General features: G+C 42.0%; 1 protein-coding gene across 3 annotated transcripts in view; it reads left to right on the top strand.

Moving 5' to 3' along the window:
• The window catches only part of LOC144829132 (glutamate decarboxylase 1-like), a 927,195-nt gene that overhangs the window by 700,774 nt on the left and 208,650 nt on the right, over positions 1 to 17,771 (top strand). For all 3 annotated transcript variants that reach the window (XM_078687953.1, XM_078687955.1, XM_078687954.1), the window contains exon 8: positions 5,284 to 5,338. In XM_078687953.1, the coding sequence (XP_078544079.1) occupies positions 5,284 to 5,338 (55 nt within the window). The remainder of the gene's footprint in view (positions 1 to 5,283; positions 5,339 to 17,771) is intronic.

Below are 17,771 nucleotides of genomic sequence, written 5' to 3'. Positions count from 1 at the left end.
GAAAGGCGCATGCGCAAGACTCAGATAGATAACAGTCTAGCTGATGACATGCAGGCATGGGTGGCTATGATTGCTGAGCTGTTTGAACCGGAGGATGGATTGCGATGATTGGACCTGTGGTGCTGGACCCTAGCCTGGGGTGGGGGCTGTTTGTGGATTACCAAGCAACAGGGCACATGCCTGCCTCAAGCGCTATAGTTCAGCTGGAACCTGTCATAATTGAATTGTTCTTGTAAATTGTTGTCATGGTGGTAATATAACCTAGGTAGAGCTTAATGGGGTGGGAGCGTCTTATTTCCAGGGCTGTTATTATTCTGTACAATGGCATTATGTGTCGAAGGTTGAAAAAAATGGTACCGGAACTGGGTGTAGCCAATAAAGAACTATACAAAAAACACTGTGCTGAAGCACATTTTCATCATATGCAGCATCCTAGACATCATTGTGTATGTTGACAGTTCCAAACACATATTGATATCAATTCTTTTAAATATACACGGAGTGGGCTTTGGCTTCACTCAGAAGAGTGTTACTCTAGTACGTCACGATCTTGGCTATTCGTTGAATCACTGCGTTTGCCAGGAAGTGGTTCCATAGGAATGCATGAGGGACTATTTGGCATGTGAAGAGTATACCCAATCAGCAGACGTTGTCACATTCAGTTCTTTATCTCCTATGTGAAATCTATACAGAAAGCAGTCCCTTTTTTCTACTTTTCCCCCCCTAGCATTTCCAAAGCCAACAGGGCAGGCTTTATTGTGATAAACATAATTTGCCCATGAAGTGCATGTCAATGGTATTCTTTGCTGTACCGGCCAATATCCCTTAACTGGCATATCTACAGACCTTCGGTGTCTTACAGTGAAAGACCTTTTCCCGACCACTGTGTCTTTAAATTCACTACCGATGTCATTGGTCAGCCATACTGTCAGGCTGTAAAGATTTCTCAGTGCAAAGAATAAGATTCACAAAACTAATTTGGTATAAATTCACACAGGATAATGTTTTCGATTTGAGTGCATGGTGGGCTTTCATGTTAATCACAAAGAATTCCAGAATCAGCCTTGGAAATCTGCCACTAAGACATATCAAAATGTATAGATGTTCATTCCCATATGGCCAAATTAAATGTGCAATGGCGCTTGTGACTTTTGTGACCCCTCCCAAGCATTTCTACCCCATCTTCATGAGAAATGTATTTCCCCTACAACCGTTTCAGTGTTGGGGTGTTCCCTCCCCACTTCCTCCGCAAAAGCAAATCTGCACCTGCCTTGAATAGTGGTATCTACAACCAGTCTCAGGCAAAAACATCAAGACATGTTTTTGCAAGCAATGTGGGTGCTTCCATACCCCCAGCTACAAGCCATTTGTTGCACTCTACTGCAAGCCGTTTGTTGTGACACTGTCAACCAGCTGCCTGCAAAGGTCTCAATGTAGCACTGGCCTGGAAACTGGAAGGAAAGTGTTTGTGAATACTTTTAAGCTTAGGGATAGCAAACGTTTACAAGTAGACCGACCCCAAAAAGTTCACAGAATTGCTCCTTAGAACGTGTTTGCTCAGACACAGAATTAACCAATACTAGGGCCTGAGACGTTTTTAAGGGTAGGCAGACAAAATATTGATTTTTGAACATTGACCTACCATAATATCGATGTTTTAATATCGAAGGGACAGAATATAGAAGGTAAGTAATATTGATTTTTTTAATATCGAAGGGACAGAATTTCGGAGGTAATTATTATCGATTTTGTTAATATCGATGTAAGTAATATCGATATTAATAATATCAATTTTTATATGATTTTTATGTATATTATTATGTATTGAACATGTATTATTTTTTTTTAATGTAATTTAAGTAAATGTTGTATTTTAGTACCGTAGCGGGTTGTGGGTTTATAGGGGAATAGGGTGGGAAGTAATTCAATTATAGTAAATTAATTATTACTTTTTTAGGAATGATAAATTAATTGTAATTAATTGGTAATTAATTTTTATTAATTGGTAATTTATTTTAATTCATTGATTAATTGATAATTATGTTCTGTAGCGGGTTGTGGGTTTATAGTGGAATAGGGTGGGAAGTAATGTAATTATACTAAATGATTTTTTGAATTTTTTGGGAATTACAAATTAATTTTAATTAATTGGTAATTAATTTTTATTAATTGGTAATTTCTTTTAATTAATTGAATAATTGATAATTATGTTCTGTAGCAGGTTGTGGGTTTATAGGGGAATAGGGTGGGAAGTATTATAAATGTAATTAAGTAATAATTTATTTTCATTAATCGTTTTTGCTAATTATATTATTGTAAATTAATTATTAGTTGGTAATTCATTTTTATTAATTGGTAATTTATTTTAATTAATTGATTAATTGATAATTATGTTAAGTGTATTATTTTATTATTGGTGTTTGTTGTGTGTTTATAGTATGTAAAGTAATTGATATGTAATTAAGTAGGTATTACATTTATAGTTGGGTATTGATAATTAATGTATTGGATATTAATTATTAATTGGCAATTATTTTTTTAATAATTATTTATTGGTATTTGTCAATAGTTTAGATTAATTTATTAAATATTTTTTTTATATTTTAAAATATTAGTTTATTTATAAGTATGTTATTTTTACCCCTACGCTATCCAACACTTTCCCTACTGTTGCACTCTCTGGAGTGGGAATTGTAATTTTTACCCCTACGCTATCCAACACTTTCCCTACTGATGCACTCTCTGGAGTGGGAATAGTAATTTTTACCCCTACGCTATCCAACACTTTCCCTACTGCTGCACTCTTTGGAGTTGGAATAGTTATTTTTACCCCTACGCTATCCAACACTTTCCCTACTGTTGCACTCTCTGGAGTGAGAATAGTAATTTTTACCCCTACGCTATCCAACACTTTCTCTACTGTTGCACTCTCCGGAGTGGGAATAGTAATTTTTACCCCTACGCTATCCAACACTTTCCCTACTGTTGCACTCTCTGGAGTTGGAATAGTAATTTTTACCCCTACGCTATCCAACACTTTCCCTACTGTTGCACTCTCTGGAGTTGGAATAGTAATTTATACCCCTACGCTATCCAACACTTTCCCTACTGTTGCACTCTCTGGAGTTGGAATAGTAAGTTTTACCCCTGTGCTATCCAACACTTTCCCTACTGTTGCACTCTCTGGAGTGAGAATAGTAATTTTTACCCCTACGCTATCCAACACTTTCCCTACTGCTGCTCTCTCTGGAGTGAGAATAGTAATTTTTACCCCTACGCTATCCAACACTTTCCCTACTGTTACACTCTCTGGAGTGAGAATAGTAATTTTTACCCCTACGCTATCCAACATTTTCCTTACTGTTTTTTTGGGGGGAGTTGGAATAGGAATGTATTCCCTCTGTTACTTAATATTTTTGTATTGTTTTAGTTAATGTAGTATATAATTAATTTAATAAGTATTAAAAATAATTGTTTTTTTAATTTGTTTTGCATAATTATTTAATTTTTATGTATGTTATTATTTTATGTGTATAGATGAATGTGTAATATATAATATTTTTAATTATTTATAAGTTATTACAACTGATTAATAAGTATATATAGTATATATTATATTTATATGTTTAATTATTTTTTATTACATTATGTATATTACTTATTAATTTTAAATAATATAATATATTTTGTACTATGTTTATTATACGTTTTAATTAATTTTACATATTTTTTTTATTTAAAAAAACGATATTTTAAAAAAAACTATATTTTTGACCGATATTTTTTTCTTGATATTTTTGTACTTACCTTTTTGTAGATAGGATGTCGATATTGTTGACATCGATAATATTGGGCCGATATTTTTGTAGGTCGATATTTTGTCTTTCTATATTTTGTCATACATCCGTTTTTAAGGCATGTGCAAAGTTGCCTCTGGCCCTGGGCCCCTCTGTTTCAGGGGCCCATTGATATAGCCAGATCTGTTCTGCAGAGAGTCGTGCCCTGATGGCCTTGAATATTTCCTAAACAGATTGCTCTAAATATTGTTTTCCTTTCATTTATTCTTAATATGGGTTATGTGTGAGAGACAGATAAATTATGTTTTTAGGTTTCATGCAACATCCATAAAGAAGTTTCTTTTACATTAAAACAGGACCTCACATATGATAAATGGGAGAGTGTCACAGAGATTAGTTGTAGTAATATAAGTGCACTGCTGTTGTTATACAATATTGAAAATACACATCACTCTCCCTAAATATTAGGTGTAAACGTATTTAGTATTTGGACAATGTGACGTGCACAGTCAGCGACCTGGCTAAAGAACGTATGAAAGAGCTGAAATTGGATCTTAAATTCAAACCTGTTCCCATAAGGGTCCCACAAATTAAGTTTGGCCCAGGGATCCCAAAATCTTTAAAATTTCCCCGACAATGACAATTTCTGTGTTAGCAAATCGTCTTTAATCCCAAAAATCGCATCATTCCTTTCCTAACTCTGTTCACCTTCACTTTGAGCTCAAAGCACCTTTGTAACATGCTGAAAACGCGCTGCATCGCTGTTTGAAAGACCAAGCAAACTTCTTTATAGGAATAACTTCTAAATAGAATACAAATCATTTTGGGGAAGTTGCAGCATGAAAACACTGCCTGTTTCGTGCTCTCTAACCCTTCTCTCTATCTAACACTGCACCCCAAATTCACATCTTCGTTGTAGAATAATATTTGTGCCTCAATTCTTTGCCAACCACCATCACGCAGAAGGTGCTTTGGGCAGACAGTAGAAATTGTACTGGAAAAAGATCCTAGAAAAATGTGGCCGAAAAATAAGTCGAGTTCTCCATGGATAAGGAAATACTAAAAATTACTAAGCATGCATGTCTTACTTTGAAACAAGATCTGCGATTGTTTTGGCTGGAGTTTAGTAAACTAACCTCTCTGTGTTGTGAGAAATAAGCCTATTACATTTCTTAGTCTGTCCGTCACTTGTAGTGAGCACACGGTGCTTTAAAACAGCCACACAAGGGCTCCATTTTGAGAGTCCTCTGTGGGGGTTCTCTGCAATTGGCCTGTGAAGGTCTCCGAGTGGTTCGGGTGTGAATGGCCGTTCTGTATCTGCCAGAAACATGTCTCCGATAATAAGGTCTGCTCAGTTTCTTGCCTCAAAGTTTCCCGGCAGTTACATGAAAGCAAAAAGAATAAAGGCAGTAATAAGATTTGAAAAGTGCAATTAAAAGAAAGTCGTCCAGTGAGAAAAATAACGTTGTCTGTTTAATCCTTTCAGGGGAAAGATGATTCCTTCGGAGCTGGAGGCCAGATTACAAGAGGCTGAGAAAGAGGTGCGTCATTTACTGGAACTGCTGCAATTTGAGTAGTCGCAGGAACCACCACTGGCTCTGTCACAATTCACTGAAACAAGGGTGACTTGTTTGTTATCACTGAATGCTGGTAGGATGCTTTCCAAATGTAGGGCTGGTATTTGTAAGGGCGGAGACCGGTTCAAGGATACATTTCCTGTCATTGAATATCAAGTTTTATGAAGCTCCCTAAAGTTCTTGGCGCAGTGCCATCTCTTATCAGGAGAAAGTAAGGTAGGACTATACAATGCAAGCAGTAAAGCCACTGTGTGAAACCATTGGGTTATGTAGTAAATTTATGAAATTATAAATAATATTCATATAGCGCCGACCACTATCTCTGCGAGGCGTTGAAGCACTTTGCGGTGAGTTGCGAGCTACTCTGGCACCCAAGATTAGAGGTTAATAGTTGGTATATTAGTAATTTTTTTTTTTTTTCGTTTGTACATTAGTTTTGTTAGGTTTGTGCTCTCGATTTCTTGTGTGTTTAGTAGTGTTTGAAGAAGGGATAGGGTGATGGAAATGGATTGAATAGCGGAAGTAGGAAGTTGCTTTTGTCAGCAGCGGTTTTGTGTTCCTGTAAGCTGGGTGACACAATTTAAAAGAAGAGAGGAAAGTTTAAGAAAGATATTTGATAAATTAACAGCACTGTGATGTCAGCGGTCTACCATCATACAACACTGCAGCTCAGAACGCACCATACTGATAACAGTACAGTTGTGATGTCACACCTGAACTATTAGCAGCTGTATCGCCTGTAAATAAATAAGGAAATAATAAAGTGTGGCCCAAGGATTTTCAGGCGACAACAAATAATTTTGCCAGTCTGAGTGCTCCACAAGCATTGACAACTAGCAGTAGCAAATCTAATAGGTCTCACCTTTTGGCTTTGATAATGTAGGCCGATTGGCTTTGCCACTGCTTTTTTGAAGGTGCCATTAAAAATAATGTTGTCGATGCTGAACAGCATGAGCAAAAACAAAAACACAATAATGCATTTGCAAGCAGTGAAGGAGCTATGGACAGGGTGTGAGGTAGTAAATTAAAAACAAAAAGATAATTTTTTTTATAAACCTGTGCATGAAGGGGGAGCAATACAAAAGCGCAAACCAAAAGGGGGAGGAGTGGGAGACACAACAGGTAAGTAGAAAGGGTTGGGGAAGAAAACAGTAAATGCGGGGGGATTTCAGTGATGATGAGCAACACTCAAGCAAAAGAGCAAGAAAACACATACACTCACATGGAGTCATAAAACAAACACAAAAAGTAGTTCCCTGAATGGATGCAGTGGAAGGATAGAAATCATCTAATCAAAAGAATGGCAAAGAACCTTTGCTCCATGGGAGGTACAAACACAAAAGGAGGAAGGAAAGCCTTGAAATAAGAAGGAAGCGAATGAGACTGACAAGAAATCAAACCAATGGTAAGTAATGGACTGACCCAAAGCCAATTGTAAGTATTGTTTTTTTCCACAATAGGTCTTCAACAACAGATAGATAAAAGCTGTCTGTAGTTGAGATCTAAAAATAGGGTTCTGATCTTTGCTCACTAATTTGGCACAACCACTAGGTGGTTTTCAAAGATAACTGCTGTATCTCATCCTATGGAAACACCGACTCTTGACTATTGAAAGAATACTCCCTTGACACAGAGAGTCCGCCTCCCCCCCGTTCAGATCTGAGGCCACCGAAGTCATCTGCGGCGTTCCACAAGGCTCCTCGCTCAGCCCAACGCTCTTCAACGTCTACATGAGCCCCCTCGCAGCCATCACACGCCAGCACAACCTCAACATCATCTCCTACGCCGACGACACCCAGCTGATCCTCTCTCTCACCAACGACCCCGCCACCACCAGAGCCAACCTCCACGAAGGGATGAAAGAGGTAGCCGAATGGATGAAGAACAGTCGCCTGAAACTGAACACGGACAAGACGGAAGTCCTCATCCTGGGATCCTCACCCTCCACCTGGGACGACTCCTGGTGGCCCCCCGCCCTAGGCAGCGCACCCAAACCAACAGACCACGCACGCAACCTAGGCTTCATTCTGGACTCCTCCCTCTCCATGACCAGACAAGTCAACGCCATCTCCTCGTCGTGCTTCAACATCCTGCGCATGCTACGCAAGATCTTCCGGTGGATCCCCACCGAGACTATTGAATTGAATTGAATTGAATTTTATTTTGCATAGTTACTAAAAACCATTGCAATATCTCCATTTAAAAAAAAAAAAGAAATACATATACGTACTGTACATTTTCATCGTATACTTAATATTGCATATAAAACGATATAATTCATTTTTAAAAATCTTGTAAGTTAAATACTATTTTGCAATAATGTTCATCTTGACTTCATTTCTCATTGTAGGCTTAAAAGGAAAGGTTGGCTTCCAATGTCCTCTTTCCACCACCTTCATAGGTTTAATAATATTTAGACAATCATTTTAAAATGTGGTTCAGCCTAGTCAAGAAGCAGCAAGTTAAGTGAAGATTCTAGTTTCTTCATCTTTTTCTCCACCTCCTTCATGAACTTCACAAAGCTGCAGTTTAACTGCAGATCATCAGGAGTGAAGCAAGCAAGAACTGCATGCCTTCGAGTACGTATTCCTCGTTGGTTGAACAGAGATTTCAGCATGCGTTTCCTTTCCTCTGTCAATTTGTCGCAGGAACACAACAAATGTGGCATATCCTCCTTTGCCTTGCTACATAAACGGCAGAGGCAGCCCCCTTTGTCCCTCAGCCAATGAGGGAGATGGGTTCTGCAGGGTAACAGGCCCAATCTGAATTTTAAAAACTTCAATTTTGTAGTCCTTGAGTATCCCAAGTCGAGATAACTCTGTTGGCCTTGTTGAGAGTAGGAGTTTAAGACAAACCATCCGTGTGACCTCTTGGCAACTGTCGCCTTATCTTCAATCCATGAAAGATACTTCGTTGTTTTCTTTACCAGCCTTTTGACTGTGGTATGATTAGTAGAGGTATTCCACAGTTCCTGTATGCCTAGATTTACCAGGCTTTTTTCCAAGTACTTTGCAGCTTGCAAGACTGGATTTCGCTGCAATTCCGACCATAGTAAGCTGTTTAAAGTCCCCTGTTTAGCTTTCCTGATTTTGTCCCACGTGATTATGTACGCCCCTTGCGAGAGACTGCTTCTGACCACCAAACTCTAATCTGAGTTGAGCCGGGGAGGTATATTTTGGCAGGCCGAATATGATCCTGTATGCTGATGTCACAAACTTATCCAGAATTTCTGCATCTCTTCCTCTTTGAGCCTCGCTGCCGTAAGTAATTGCTGGCAAAAGTTTGGCTCGTATAACTTGCGCCAAAGGAAGAAGAGATGGGCTGGTGAGCTTGCTGTTTAGTTTTTTTAGCGAGACTGCTATAGCAATGCCTTTTCCTCTGATGCTTTCTTTTTGATTGATAAACTGGCCACTGCTGTCAATTTGGACCCCTAAGTACTTATAAATAGTTGTATCCTCTATGCGGGTATTATTCCAAAACCAGCTGTATGATGTTTTTCCTTTCTTATTGATTGACATTGTTTTGGTCTTTTCCAAGTTTATTGTCAGGTAATTCTCATTGGAGTATCTTTTTGTAGCGTCCACAAGATTTTGCATCCCTATTTTTGTGTGACTAATTAAAACCAAGTCATCTGCATATAGCAGCGTGGGTAGTATTTGGCCTCCTAGTTTGGGTGCATGAGAATTACAGTTATTGAGCACCGGAACAAGGTCTCCTAGGAACAAATTAAAGAGCGTTGGGGCCAGGACACATCCTTGTTTAAGGCCCTTATTTGTTGGGATGCGTCTTGACAAGTGGGAACCGTCGCCCAGCTTCACCTGTACCCACGTTTCGCTGTGTAGGTTAATCAACAAGTCTAGCAAAGGCTTTGGTATGCCCCATCTCTTTAGTTTTGACCATAGAAGATTTCGATTTATGTGGTCGAAAGCCGCCTTGTAATCTATGAAGCATAAATGGATTGGCATTTTTGTTGTTTTTGATTTGTCAATTAGCAAACCCACAGCCAAAATGTTTGTTGACGTCCCGACAGATTTAGCAAAACCAGTCTGATTTGCTGGAATTAGAGAGTTTTCTGTGGCCCAGGTTTGCAATTCCTCCAGAAGGATCCCTGCAAAATATTTTGCTTCGTTATCCATAAGGGCAACCAATCTCTAGTTACTTGGTAGCGATTTGTCCCCTGCCTTGAAAATTGGGGAAATAATAGAGCCCTTCCAGGAAGCAGGTAAGACATTAAAATGTTTAATTTCAAAAAACAGTGGCTCGAGTGCTTCAGCCCATTCCTTGTTGTTCATTTTATAAAGGATGGGAGGGATTCCGTTCGGGCCTGGTGCCCCCTCTCTCCTCCCTTTTTTGATTTGGAGTCCAATTATCTTTTGTAGTTTTGCCACGCATATGCTTGTTGTTTGACCTGTTTGTTTGTATTGAGAATCGCGCATTGGAATTGGTTTGTTGTCGTTGATTTCTGTCACCAAATTGTCGATTGTATGTTGTGTGAAATGACTTTTAAGGTGATTCACCCATGTTTGTTCGGAGATATTAGAAGAAACTCCATCGTGCCCAGGATTTAAAAAAGAATTAATTGTTTTCCAAAATTTTGCCCCATCATTCTGCTTAGTGTCTGAATGTAATTTTGCCCACAGGTTGTCCTCCATTACTCTGTTCGCTTCCCATTTTGTTTTTTTTAGAGATATCTTTAGTTCTTGCAAATGGTTGTGCCTCGCTGTATTTCTTGGGTACTGCCTGAGTTGGCGTATGGCTCGAGCAATGCCTTTTTTTATATTTTTGATCTTTACTCTGTAGACATTTGTGAAAGAAGTCATATTTTTATTCTTCTGTGCATTTTGGAATTTTGGGTTTGTATTGTAACCTGCCATGTTGGATGTGAAATTCTCCCATTTCTCCACCTCACTTGCTCCAGTTCTTCGGTCGAAGTGTTGCTTTGCCATTGCTTGTATTTCTCCGTCCTCTACTGCCGAATACTTAATCCTTTTATAGTTGATGGTGTAGATCAGGTCGTTCGGTACCAGCGATTGCTCAAATTTTGGTTTGATAGTATTAAGTATAATTTCCTGGGGACAGTGGTCACTGTCAGCTTTGTCCCCTATTTGGAATGAAACAATATGATGGAATAGGGATAGTGACATAAAAGTGTAATCCAGTATTTTACTAAGTCTTGATGTGTGAAATGTACACGCTGGCGGAGTGTCGGCCTTAAATCTCCCATTTAATCCTCTAAGGTTATAGCACTCCAGGTTCTCTAATACCTGCTCTCCTAACTTTGTATATGTAGATGTTTGAGGGACCTCTTGATGTGGTATCTTCCATGCTATGTCATGGTAGTGATTCTCATCGCTTGTTGAGCTTCCCATTAGATTGAGATTGAAGTCCCCAGTGATTATAACGTCGGTTGTCGGGGTGTCGTTTATAATTTCCTCCAGGCTGTTACATAGGTCTTTTGCAGCCTTTCCTTTCCTTTTTTGATGTATATAGACGTTAATCAGTATGAAGTTTGTGCCCTTCATTCCTTGTTTGGAGGTAGATACTCTTATTATATTTAGGTCAGGAGTCTTAAATCTTAGTTCCTTGATGTCATGAGCACTTGCAGTTGATACATAGGTTACTAGGCCCCCTTGTAGGTGACCATATTTTGCTGTTCTCACCGCACTGGTGAAGAAACGTAGAAATCCATGCAGGTGTGGGGGCTCTATTTGCCAAGTTTCTTGTAGGGACGCAATGTCAAAGGATTGTAGATAGCTAACAAAGTCTGGATCCCCACCGAGACCAGGAAGACGGTCACCCAGGCCCTCGTGACCAGCCGTCTGGACTACGGCAACTCCCTCTACGCAGGAACCACCGCCAAACTCCAGAAGAGACTTCAGCGGATCCAGAACGCCTCAGCACGACTCATCCTGGACATCCCCCGTCGCAGCCACATCTCCGAACACCTGAGAGACCTGCACTGGCTCCCGGTCAACAGGAGAATCACCTTCCGTCTCCTCACCCACGCTCACAAAGCCCTACACAACCAAGGACCAGGATACCTCAACAGCCGCCTCAACTTCTACGCTCCCAAACGCCAGCTTCGATCGACCGCCCACGCCCTCGCCGCCGTCCCTCGAATCCGAAGAGCCACCACTGGGGGACGGTCCTTCTCCTACCTCGCCGCCAAGACATGGAACTCCCTCCCGACCCACCTCCGCATGACCCAGGACCACCTCGCCTTCAGGAAGCAGCTCAAGACCTGGCTGTTCGAGCAGTAGCGGACCCCCCTCCCCATGCGCCTTGAGACCCTCCGGGTGAGTAGTGCGCTATATAAATGCTCTGATTGATTGATTGATTGATTGAAATGTATCTTACTTAAATCACAAGACAGCAGAAACTGGTTAATCGAAGAACATTTGTTTCTTTAGGCGAGCATTGGAAGGAATGCAGGAATAGAATAAAGCAAAGACATCCTTTTACTGGTTAATAATAACTTATTTTGTGTAGTGCTTCATCCCACACTTCTGTTGTGTTTAAGCTCTGTAAAAAACAGTGCATACTATCATATAATATGTGTACTTGAACGGTTAATGGTTTTTCCTAGCCATTGAGCAATTGCAGTTGACACCTAGGGGTTTCATGAAGCATGACAAGGATCACCTGGAATGTACTCTGCCATTACCTGAGCATTTCGTGGTCACACCCAACAAGCATTTAAATGAACATTTAAATTAATAATAACGATTTGTGAACTAATCATACACTATCCACATGTACCTGTACAATCAATATGAAATAATAATTGTATCAAATATAGCATATTATCCATTGATTTCCATAAATTGAAATAACAGAAGTTCTAAGAAAGTGTGCCTTTTTTGCATGATCACCCCCATTTTGTTTGAACTGATGCTGTTGAGTTTTGGACTCTGCACCCTGGCACCCTGCTGTCCAGGTCCATCCACCAAGGTCCAACTAATTGGTAGGGCCCCATCCCCTGGGGCCCGACCATTTAGTTGAAGGGGAGGAAGGCCACACGCCCCCCCTCCCTGGCCAGTTGTCGGCCCTGGGGACCCCATCACCCAGTGCCCCGTCAATTAGAGGAAGTGGAGGGGGCAAGAGAGCCCCCCTCCCCAGGCCCCCACATCTCCCGGGTCCCGGGCCCTTGTTGCTGGGGGAGCCTCCAGCAGGAGCTGGCATTGCTGCCACATGCAGGGAGCAGCAAACAATGCTGCTCCCTACATGCAGGAGCAATTTTTCCATCTGTTTTCCTGCCTGCTTCATAGCGGGCAGGAATCACGCACGCTGAAAGTGGGCTTTCTGTTTGCTCTCGCTTGGTGGGAGGTGTCAAAGATGCAGAATAAAGGTCAGAAATGAGCCAAAAGAGGCAGATTAAAGGCCAGCAATGAGCAGGAAGAGGCTAAATAAAGGTGTGAAACAAGCAGAAAAGGCACATTAAAGGTGAGAAACGACAAGAAAGAGGCAAAATAAAGGTGACAAATTAATAATGGTCAGAAACAAGCAGCAAGTGGCAGAATAAAGGTCAGAAACGGGCAGAAAGAGGCAAAAAAGGACATAAGTGAGCAGAAAGAGGAAAAAAGGTCAGAACCTAACAGAAAGAGGCAAAATACATGTCAGAAACGAGCAGAAAAGGGAAAACTAAATGTCAGCAACAAGCAGAAAGAAATAAAGGTCAAAAGTGAGCAGAAAAAAGGCAGAAAACTATGGGTGGGCAGAAAACTCAGCTCTTCCAGTGGTGTTTGTGGAGTTTTACCACTCCACTTGGAACACGGAATTAAGCAAGAACTCAGCTAGTAAAGTGGAGTTTACCGGTGCGCTCACCCCTAGACTACACCCCCAACCAGTAGTGCACAGGAGGCACGTTAGCAGAGCCGTTGAGAAAGAAGGCAGGGCCTCCTGCGAGGACACAGCAATCCCTCTATGGGGGACTTAATTATGGCAACAATAGGCATTCTTGGCCCCCAAAGAACCTCGGCAGCTGTTAGAAATTGGATTTCTGGTTGGCTGGGCATGTGCCTAAGCAAGGCAGAAACTACCACTCTATTCAGGGCAAGGTAGTTACACACCAAAGATAACCCCTACTCACCCCCTTGGTAGCTTGTCAGACCAGTCAGGCTTATCCCAGAGGCAATGTGTAAAGCATTTGCGCAACACACTCACACCACAGCAACACACAAGGCACACCACAAAAAGAAACTCCACACAAGGTTATATAAAAAATAGACTTTGTATTACTCATAAAACACTTTAGAACACAATCACATATGTACACTGTGCCACCTGGCATGAAGTATGTCTTTACAGGGATTGCATAGACTTATAGGGCCAATCGGGCCACTGTCTTCATAACCTATCACTTAGCATCAAGCCTTAGGCAAAAACCTTACATTAGGGGTCACCAGTAACTACTGGTAGGATTATACTGAGCAATACACATTCTGCATACATTAGCAGCAGTGCATCATAGTAAACACTTGCAACGTGTACGTGTTATCAACTCCTCCCCTCACTGTACAGGTGGTGTAACTCTGGCAATGTAAACATAATCACATTAGGGCATCACACATCACAGTATGGCACCTGTACCATATATTATGTGTACATCATAGCCACATTGTCACTGTGCCCATATTTGAACCCTCAGGCCACCAGTAGGCATATTACCGCCATTACTGCCCAGTCCTTATGGACGCAACTTCCGGAAGGAATGGCGACCAACCCACATCATGACATCTGGGCACAAACTGTAGCAGGTGGGGAGAAGCACCCAGAAAACAGGAATCACCCATACATTATCATATGCGGCCACTGTCTCCCTCCCCGCTTAGGCTTCAGGGCACCTGCCCACCTACAACCATACCTCCGGTAGTCCCAGGAGATTTCAATAGCGGGGGAGGGGTAGGCAGCCCTCCCTCAATGGGGCGCCTCTCCGGGGCCCTCCCTGCATGTGATCCCACTCACCCATCTCGCTCAGGCCCACTGCCCACTACATTATGGGTCAACTGTTGTGCCAGGCCAATAGAGCTCTGTGGGCCCAACTCCCTCTTAATAGGGAAAACCATGCCATCAAGGTGCGGGCTGATACGAGCAGATGCTGCCATCCAAAAGGGGGTTTCCAAGCTCGGGTCTCTGTGGGGCTTTCTCCCCAACACAAACTGTATCATGCCCCCCCAAAACAGGGATGAAAGACACCGTGGCGCACCTTCAGGTGGCGCAATGGCACGCAATTCCGGGGACAATCGTCTGACTCGAGCCCTCGTAGACTGCCCGTCATGGTCAGCAGGGGCAGAAGCACTTCTTCAGCTTCCCCGCTCTGCTGGCAGGACTCCTCTTGTTCACCTCTAACAACTTTTGCAGGCACGCGGAGCTCTCGTCGTCCCAGGAGGCCTGCCCACCAACAGGCTGCACCTCTGCCTGACTTCAGCTGGACTCTCCTCGTTCTCGTGAGAGCCGCGCCTATAACCAGGCGTTCACTGCCTGACTTCGGCCTCTGAAAAGGCGTCTACATTCGGAGAAAAGTCTCCTTCAATTTCGGGCTCTCCTCCGTGTCTGAAAATGTGGGGTAGGCTACCGCCTGTTCCTTGGACCTGCAGCATCCTCACTGGCTTCTGGGGGCGTGGCCGAGCCGCACTGCAAACTCAGGTCAGCCCCGCTAGTTGTCCAACAACGGGCACCCACAATGCACTGCACTCGCAAGAGAGCCTCATCCACGATCCTTCAGTCCACCCCCGGGAGACAAAGGAAACAACTTTCCCGTCCCAGCACAGCACCTCAGAAACAGCGGCGGGTCGGGGAGCACCTCGCTCACCCTGTGCTCAACTTCAAAGTCTCCAAGGGCAGAGCTGGGCCCAGGCAGGCCAGCCCACAGAGCCCCTCTAACAGAGAGGGAGTCCTTTATGGTGGTTTCTCCTGGCGCCCAGCAGTCCTTTGGCACCATGTAAGCACAATGTTCCTCCAGCACACAATACTTACACCAGTTAGTGTTTTTGTCCCCCCCTCCCGGCACAGGGCTCTGTGCCCAGTCCGACCCAGTTCTGGGGTGCACTCACACATTTCTCTAAAGGTGCATTACCACCTCCTTTGTCAGTGTTGGCTCTGGCCCCAGACACACCACAGGGGGGTGGAGCCAGCATGGTGTAAGGCAGGCACAGGGGCATATTACCAACAACTAGCGATAATTTTTGTCTCTAACTTGTTTAGAGACAAAAATTATCGCCGCACATCGGCGATTTTTATCGCAGATAAACCTTGCTATTAGCAAGGTTTATCGCAAATGCGATAAAAAACGGCCGCAATGCATGAATATCGCTGAAAAGTCAGCGATATTCATGCATTATCGAGCAAATGCTCTTAGCCATGTTATCCACCTCCCATTGGATAACATGGTGAAGAACTGCTCAGGGCAGGTGTTAGCTTTTGGAGATATTCGCGCTTAGCGCGAATATCTCCAAAAGTTGGTAATAGGAGATAGCGATGTTAGCGACTGTTTCCAGTCGCTAACATCTTGGCACGCCCACTTTGCATGTCATTAGTGATAAATATCACTGACATGCAAAGCGGGGCCCAAGATGGTCGCTATCTCCTATTAGCTGTCACTAACTGGTGTTAGCGACAGCTTGGTAATAGGGAGATCATTTTATCTCCGCTTTCTTGGCTTTTAAAGCCAAAAAAGCGGAGATAAACCCCCTTGATAATATGCCCCACAGTCCTATTCGGGCAGCTTTAATTAACCCCTCCACTTAAACATATCGACTTCTGAGCAGTAAACAATTGTGTTATACTTGGCTCATTGTATATCAGCTTATCAAGTGCTATCAAGCCTGTCGTGTACTGTACATCATTTCTGGACTCGAATATATTCTGACTCCCCAAAGTAATACACATCCGTATACCTAGAGTAATCGAATATGTAGGAACTAAGGCCCACATGCATCAACAGTGCCATTTGCGATTCCTTATTAGCGAAAAATAAGGATTCGCTAATAAGGTATAGCAAAAGGCTATGCATGAAGAAATCGCCCAAAAAATTGCGATTTCTAAATATTCCTTAATTGCGACTTGCAAATTGCGATTCGCAATTAAGGAATACCTCCCCATTCATTCATATGGGCCTAGAGGCCCATAGGAATGAATGGGAAGACATTCTCAATTTTCGATTCGCAATTAGCGAATCGCAAATTGAGAATGCAATTTCAAGGGTGCAGGGGTTTCCAAAGGACACCCTGTTGCACCCCTGAAATTGATCTGTGCACATATGTTGCGCACACACATGCCCTTAGGCAACATGAAACTTTGAAAAATGCAAGTTTTCACAAGTTTATTTTATTATGATTTGGAATTCCGAAGAATTCCACATAAAATAAAAAATAAAACATAATTTCATACAAGTTAATTTTACAAAAATGCACAAAAGTGCATATTTCAAAGTTTTTGCAAATCACCATGAAGTTGAACTTCATAGTAATTTGCTCCCCCTATTTGCAAAATCGCAGATTTTTTAACTTTCATGCATTGCATTTAAGGAATCGCAAAATGCGATTCCTTAAATGCAATCGCAATTTGAGAACTCGCGATTAATTGCGAATTCTCAAATTGCGAGGGCCTTGACCCTTGATGCATCACAAAAGCAAATTTTGCGATCGCAAACGGCCGATTTTTGTGAATCGCACCATTTGCGATCGCAAAAGGCTTTGATGCATTTGCCCCTAAACCTCATCCTTCACACTTATCTAGACATTGTTTGTGGCTTTACCTGATGAAGGCGCAGTGTGCACCGAAATGGGCGTTGAAGAAGATCCATCATTTAGCCACTGTTCAATCATCTTCATTTTTATAATCATGTTAAGAATTTAATCAATTTTTCACTGTATTTAATTGTGGATTCTTTGTAGCATGTTAAAATGTATTTATGCTGTTGGTTCCAAATTTGTAATGATTGTTTTATAGTATTAAGGAGTTATGTGCATGTCTAGAATTGTCTTTTTTTTAAAAATGAGATTAATAAAAAATGGAAACTTCCTGAAAAAGTAATGTTTGTAGTTCACACTGAGTTAATTGCATCATGCCCGTTTTTGATATGAGTCTTTGACTGATCTTGACCATATGACTGCCTAGGGATTTACCTTCAAAGATATTCAAATACAGTACTATTCAGGCCCAGGTGCTACTCCTCCCACTACTCCAAATGCAGATCAGGCCTATTCAGCCTAGTGCTGACTCACCGAGCCCCTCTGGAGCCACTGCACCTCTCTAGCCCCTGTCATCCAGAGCCAGACATGCAATACACAACAGGCAGGCACAAAGACACAAAGCAAACAGAAATGCCCACTTCTAAAAGTCCCTTGCTCACTTTGCCACTGGATTCAAGCAAGCCTGGCTGAAGACGGCTGAAATG

The sequence above is a fragment of the Lissotriton helveticus genome, chromosome 4_1 (genome assembly GCF_964261635.1).
Source record: "Lissotriton helveticus chromosome 4_1, aLisHel1.1, whole genome shotgun sequence".
NCBI lineage: Eukaryota > Metazoa > Chordata > Amphibia > Caudata > Salamandridae > Lissotriton > Lissotriton helveticus.
This window is presented reverse-complemented; position numbering and strand designations above follow the sequence as displayed.